This window comes from Trachurus trachurus, assembly GCF_905171665.1.
Source record: "Trachurus trachurus genome assembly, chromosome: 8".
Classification (NCBI taxonomy): domain Eukaryota; kingdom Metazoa; phylum Chordata; class Actinopteri; order Carangiformes; family Carangidae; genus Trachurus; species Trachurus trachurus.
This window is the reverse complement of record NC_139905.1, coordinates 23,306,209-23,313,066: the sequence shown is the minus strand read 5'-3', so window position 1 is coordinate 23,313,066 and position 6,858 is coordinate 23,306,209. Positions and strand designations below refer to the sequence as shown.

The following is a 6,858-nucleotide window of genomic DNA, read 5'->3' as shown; positions in this document are numbered from 1 at the left end:
AGTTTCTGGTGTCTTCAATTCACTTTCCTCAAAAGACACATTAATCTCGCTGCTTTCCTCATTTTTTTTTAAAGATGATCAATACACAAGAGACAAGCCCCAGCAACATTGTGTCATTTCTCAGAAAAGTGTGAAAGCATCAGCTGCTGCTGTGACAATGTAACTTGGACAAAAGCTGATCGGGACCAGCTGGCGGTCACACATGGTGGACACGAGCCATCAGTCCTCCATTCATCCACAGGAGAAGAACACAAACCTGCCCATTTTCATCCGGCGGTTATTCTGTCAACAATGCAAAGAATAGACATTGTCCCGATCCAAACACAAAGCCACACTGACCCACTCCCCCCTCCTGCACCTCCACCTCCGCTACAACATGCACATATATTCATACACACACACATACAAAAAAAGCTACTTACTGCATTGGGCGCGCTGGCTGCTGCCGGATGATCGCTGTGTGCGCTCAAAGTCAGTGTGTGTTATATAACGAGTAATTAAATAAATAAGTCGCCTAAATCCGCGCAGACCGACGGAAAACCCTGATGTGACGGTGTGAGGGGGGAGCTGCCGAGCCTGCGCAGCTGGCGGAGATTCCGATGGCGTGATGCGACTGTGTGTGTGTGTGTGAGAGAGAGAGAGAGGGAGAGAGAGGGAGAGAGAGGGAGAGAGAGAGATAGAGATGACTCTCTTCATTCCTCGTCATGTGTGTGATCTGTTGGGGGAACAGTGAGCTCAGTGTAGTCCAGTGCTCTTTGTCTGCCGTGGTCCTGATGTTTATCAGATGGCCTCTCTGAATGCAGCTGCTGTTATTAAGGATTTCGGATATGGATTTTGCATTTCACCACAGATCAGTGGGAACTATTTCAATGCAGTGAGATCACCAGATGATGATCCTCTCCATCTGCAGCCACAGTAAATGATTTTATCCAGTTCTTAGACCCAGTTTCCTGTAGGCCGCGTCTCTGCAGGGAGGGTCACATGCATCCCGTCTACTTTTGCTGATAGAAAAACTCTATAGTCTGACCTAGTTGCACAATAGCCAACTGAGATACCAACTGGCCATGCAGTTGTCACATGAACCACAACTCACTATATTTTATGATTGTACGACTCACACAGTTACTCTATGTGTGTATGATTTGCAGTCCAACAGCGAGCGGGACTCACCCTTCACTGCCCCTCAAACTATAGGATTTAAAGGCTAATCCCTTATACTTCCTATAATCAAGCAAATGACAAACTCTCAGATCACATCCACTCACGCTGATGATACGTCCTTTTACTGTGTGACAGGAGGAAACAGAAAATATCACAAGACTGTTTGATTGAACTGAAGACGTGTGCACATCTGCAGCAAATGTAAGATTTAAAAAGTAAAAAAGTTGTTGTAATTCTGGTTGATAAATGGAAAAGTTTGACCAGCGGGTGAATTCACATCAACACACATGTCACAGCCGTATTTCTCTCACCTTCAAACTCAGTAGGCATCACATCGGTACAGTTATAAACAGCACATACTTGGAGCCATTGAAGTCAGGTGTCAGTGTTCGTCCATCACTTGTTGTGAAAAACTGGTTCAAATAAACAACAACTTACTTCTTTTCCTTTCATTCGATGGTCAAAATGCCATGTTAAATATATCGTCTGAATGTGGAAGTTCATCGACCTTTCTGTTATTAAATATATGGTCACTTTTATACGTGAACATGAGGTTGGTAGTTTCAGTCACATCCAGACCAATGGCATCTTGGTTCGGAGAGAAGCTCCACTTTGCCTCTTGACTTCAGAGCTGAAACAACAGGTCTCCGTGTCTCCAGCTGACCGTCAGTCGTCTCTCCGATCGGTCACGGCGGTGCGTTGGTTTCCAACACCTGTAAGTCGTCTCCTCCTTGCTCTGCTTCACTAACTGTTCCACCATGACAGCAGCCCCAGCCCCGGCTCACAGATGGTCCCCTGAAACAGCAGCACAACAGGGGTCAGCTGGATGTGACGCTACTTTTGCTTTATTTTGACCACAGATTAAAAACAAGTTGCATCTCACAGGCCCGGTTTATGCTTCTCTGATTGACCGCTTGCGATCGAATAGGATAAGAGTTGTTTTTACCCAACTGGTACACAACTGAGAGGGAGGGAGAGACAGTAGGAGTGGCTGTGCACAGCCATTACAAGGTACGGCAGTTTAATCCGTTTGAAAAAGTGAAATATTTCAGTTCATAATGAAAAAATTAAGACAGAGAACATCAGTTGAGTAGCTTGTCAACACTCATTCACGCTCGTAAAAGAATGTGGCCACATGTGGTCTATGACTGTTTATTCCCAAAGACTGTGGTCATGATCCATGGGCGTGTGCCAGGAGATTTTTTGGGTCGCCCACACATTTTCTCAATTTCAGTCAGAGGACCTGCATGTATATGTGTATATGTTTTCAATAACATGTACAGAAAACAAAGCTCTGATGCATTTGTCAAACAAAGGTAAGACAGAAACAGCACTGACTTGGACAAGAACACTGGTTTATGCACAATTAACCCCTGTCATGATTTATGGATGAGGCTTCTTCTGGACTGGGCTCTGATGGGTTGTTGTCCTAAAAAGTGGGTCGCTAGGAAAAAAGTTCAGAAAACACTGGCCTAGACAACCTCGGAATATGATCCGATCTGAAATGCATCTGCAATGAGTCTTTGTTGTGTTAACTTGACACCTGAACATAGAGGTGACCATTCAGGTCAATTTCTACCTTCACAAATCTACTGAGCTCAGGTATGAGAGCAGACCAGCCAAGCTTCGGACAGAAACACTTTTGGTAAACTAGAGCCATTTCTATGATGCCCTAATTTCCAGTGAAAGCTGAGCAAACTCTGTAGAACATTATCAACAACTGGCAGTGCACTCGTTAGTGAGACAACAGCTGGCAAAACATCTGGCAAAACAAACCTGCATTTCTCTGCTACATTTGCAGGAGGTTTGCTGTGAGGCATTAAGTCTAAAAAATGTGGACTGGTTTGACGAATATTAGGGAGAAAAGTCTGACTACATGTGTAACTACTCCACTCCACTGAGTCAACTGAAATAACAATAAGACATCTGCAGATTGAGCAAAGCAGATGTGGTGATGTGAATGTGAGCAGGTGTGTTCTTACAATCAGAGTGTACGGTGGCTCTTTCTTCTCTCCGGTCGCCTCCGGTGGCGGCGGCGCCGTCGACTGTCCCGGTGGAGCAGGTGTTTCTGGCATGGCGGTGGCCGGGCCCGTCGGCGACGTATCCACAAAGACTTCATCTGTCACCCGGAAACGGATCTCCTCCCCTTGGTCCATGTAGAGGTCATGGGCCCCCTCGTCCGTCTCGTACTCCCAAAGCCAAACCTGCTCTGCTTCGTCACTGAGGCTGCAGCTAAGGAAGACTGGACAGTCCAGGAGCCGAGGCTAATCCACAGCTGGTGACATTCATGTATTTTTTTGAACGCCTTCACATAATGCCTCTCTGCTGCTCCACATCAGCATGTGTCACAGCCCCTCTCTCCCCGTTACCTTTCTCCAGTCTAACCAGTATAACCCACATTAGGGTTATTGTGTCCAACCAGCCGGACCCTCTCTGTACCGGGACAGTGTGACATCAGCGCAGCAATTTGGCAAAGTGAGATATGTTATAGAAACCGTCATATTAATAATGACATGAGGGACATAGAACAGGCGTCCCACAAACAGAGGCCGTAGTCCTTGCTGCAGCAGCCCCAGGTTTGATTCCACCTGGTGGCCCTTTGCTGCATGTAATTCCCTCTCTCACTCTCTACCCATTTCCTACCTCTCACCAGCTGTCCTTTCAAAATAAAAGGCATAAAAAGCCTGAAAAATTATATATATATATATATTATATTATTAATTATTATTATTATAACCTTTATTTAACCAGGTTTGTCCCATTGAGATCCAAGATCTCTTTTGCAAGAATGATAATAATAATGACATGTACCAACATGTTTTATTTATAATATGCAGTCTAGTTCACCAACTTCATCCAGCAAATATAGCTTTGGTGACATTGCTGAGCTTTTCAGTGAAAGTAGACAAGCAGCGCCCCAGGCCCTGGAGTCGAACCCAGAAACGTCTTGCTGAGTGCCAACCACATAGCCAGACATATCACACTTAGCACTGGACAGTCAAATATAGTCTATATCTTAAAATAATATAAATAATAAAGAATATCCCTAATTTGAAAAATAAATAAAACTATAATAATTGTGTAATTTGTAACAAGGCATCTGTTGCTTTCAACCTGTTACACTGTATATTTGTGGACCAGTGTCATTAACAACAAGGGTTCTGTTAATGTTACAAACATAAACTTTGCAGTGCACAAATGTTTTGAGGATGAAATCACAACACTCAAGTTCAGGATACAACTTTGCCGGCTGTTGAAGTGACTCTGGTGGGATGAGGATGTCATCAAAGAAATCCATTGTCACTGAAACAGAGAGGCACAGTGTGCAGTCAGTGTTTACCACATCACCATGCATGAATAAAGAAAACAGTCGGAGGAGCAAACAACACTGAGAATAAGCACTGGCTGCAGATCTGTCTTATGAAAACACTTTTGTGGAGACGCAGCTCACCATGAACTCCTTCCTGACTGCAGTACTTGATCTTGCCGACCAGGATCTCATCGAGGAACGGGTGAAAGACGACATACCTGAAATGAACTGGCAGACAGACGGAAGGAAGACACAGTTCAAATAAGTGGATGAAGGCACAAGCAATGTCACTTTGCAGGCCTGTAAGTGTGTTTTATTTTTGGATAAGGAAACAGCAGCAATATTTTCTGGGTCTATATCATCCTGTCCTTCAGGAATCTATTCTTAACAGGAACAGACGAGCCTGAGAAAAACCAGGTGATACCAAATTTCTCCAGAATCATCCATCATGATGAAAGGAGGTGAGTTAATCATTTCCCTTGTGCCACTGTGATCTGTAACAGTGTTTCTGTGAGGATGTCAGGGTAAAGGTGCTCTGCTGTGGGGTGACTCTTGTTAGTAACGTCCTAAACACAACTTCTTTTCCTTCAGTGCTTCAGCGAGAATGGGAAAAAAACAAAGAGGTCAAAGCTGACTCCAGGTCTGATCACAGCTTTGTCGCCATCATCCTCATACCTTTGGTGTGTGAGGCTCCGTCCCCTGGGAATATGTAAGAATCCTCCAGTTTAGTGATGTCGTACAGGCAGATGCAGAGGCCGACATTGTAGACCACCTGAGGGGACGAGAGCAGAGCGCAGTTCAGCAACAGCTCCACAAGAGTTTTCATTCATTTATCACAACAGAGCCTCAGTAAGGTACAATTCATAATAGACAGACAGAGCCCCATGTTGAAACACCAAATCCTGTGCTTACATACAATTTACATACAAAGACTTATCATTAATCACTCCATTGCAATGCATTTATGTCATTTTGTCGTAAAAATGTTGGTAGACCTGAATTTGAAGTACAATCAATATAATGATTGCATACTGATTAGTTGATCGATGGAGGTCAGCACCTGTTTCGACACTGGACACTTATCAAACCAAAGAATCCCTGTTTTCAGTCTCTCAAAACTGAAAATGTGCTGGTTTTTTGTGTTTCCCATTATTCTAAACTGAACATCTTTCATCACCAAAACATGACAGGATATTACACCCTCATCTCTAGAATTGTATGTAATTAAAAAGCCCTCTTAGTATAGTGGCCTCATTGCTTGGCAGCATCATTTAGTTGTTTCCCTCTGAACAGGAGCACCACTGTCCGCCCCATGTGCCTTACATCTGTTTGTGTATTCTGTCTTCTTCTCGGGTTTTTTGTGGTAGAGAGGAGGGCACCTGTAGCTGCATACAGTCTTTAATATATCTATAGTCAATTCAGCTCTGATGATATAGGATATCAGAAGCTGCACAGATTGTAAAGTCCAGTCAGGTAGAAGTACGTTTTAAGCAAATGTAACAAAAAAATAAAACTACAAAAAGCTGCCTCATCATATCTCCTCTCATGTTCATGGCACCAAGCCTGCTGCTGGTTATCTCAGAAATAAAGGTTGAACTTGGGAAGAAGCTGCTCTCCACTACTTTACATTAGGTAAAAATAAAAAAAATAATCAATTTGAAATGACTTGGACGTCTCATCTTATTGTGTGAATCTAAAAATGTAGTTGTGGATCTTTTTACAGGAGTCTGTGATGGCTGTTTGTTTGTGTGTGTGTGTCTGTCTCAGGTCTGTGAGGTGGAAACACACCTTGTTGGCCAGTTTCTTGTTGAGCTCCTCGGCTATGGCATCGTTCAGCTGTCTGTGGAAGTCCCACGGACAAATCCTCACAGTGTCGACCATCTCCACCAACACGAACATCATGCAGCAGGTAACTCACTCCCTCACACACACACAGACATATGAACACACACCACCTGTGGTCCAACAACCAGCTGTTAGTACGACAACAAGACGAGCCGCTGACTCTTCTGGAGCATTTACGTTGTTTGTCTTCTCAGCGAACAACCCGACGGGGAAAGAGAAACATCAAAAGCAGCTCACGACGAAGCCAACGACGCCAAGAAAACTAGATTCATCTGCAGCGAAGTCTAGTACATCCATGTTGTCGCCATGTGAATATTTACGACAGTGCCTTTTTACGACACGTCGCAAACCTTAAAGGTACAGTACACACATTTCATGTTAACCCACTTGTTATAGTATATAATAATATAAATTATAAAGCTACTTCTCTAACTCTACAAAGTGCTAGTGTACAATATGGCCATAATATAATATAAATTATATATTATATTATACTATACAAGAGCTTTACCTTGTGCGCTCCATGATCAAAAAAAAAAGTG

At 43.5% G+C, this 6,858-nt stretch overlaps 1 protein-coding gene across 1 annotated transcript; it reads right to left on the bottom strand.

The window, feature by feature from the left end:
* Positions 1-595: 595 nt before the first annotated feature.
* On the bottom strand, positions 596-6,624 carry polr3h (polymerase (RNA) III (DNA directed) polypeptide H). Its single transcript, XM_083977646.1, has 6 exons — positions 6,260-6,624; positions 5,147-5,243; positions 4,613-4,699; positions 4,401-4,464; positions 3,144-3,381; positions 596-1,956 (listed from the first exon to the last, which is right to left on the bottom strand). Exons 1-6 carry the CDS (start codon positions 6,371-6,373, stop codon positions 1,906-1,908), a joined length of 651 nt encoding a protein of 216 aa, XP_083833772.1. The 5' UTR covers positions 6,374-6,624; the 3' UTR covers positions 596-1,905.
* Positions 6,625-6,858: the final 234 nt, after the last annotated feature.

Coding starts and splice junctions, on each gene's coding strand:
- polr3h (XM_083977646.1), bottom strand. CDS start 6,373: ATGATGTTCGTGTTGGTGGAGATGGTCGACACTGTGAGGATTTGTCCG. Junction 5,244..6,259: donor ACAAGAAACTGGCCAACAAG/GTGTGTTTCCAC, acceptor TCGTCCCCTCAG/GTGGTCTACAATGTCGGCCT. Junction 4,700..5,146: donor CGGAGCCTCACACACCAAAG/GTATGAGGATGA, acceptor TCTGTCTGCCAG/TTCATTTCAGGTATGTCGTC.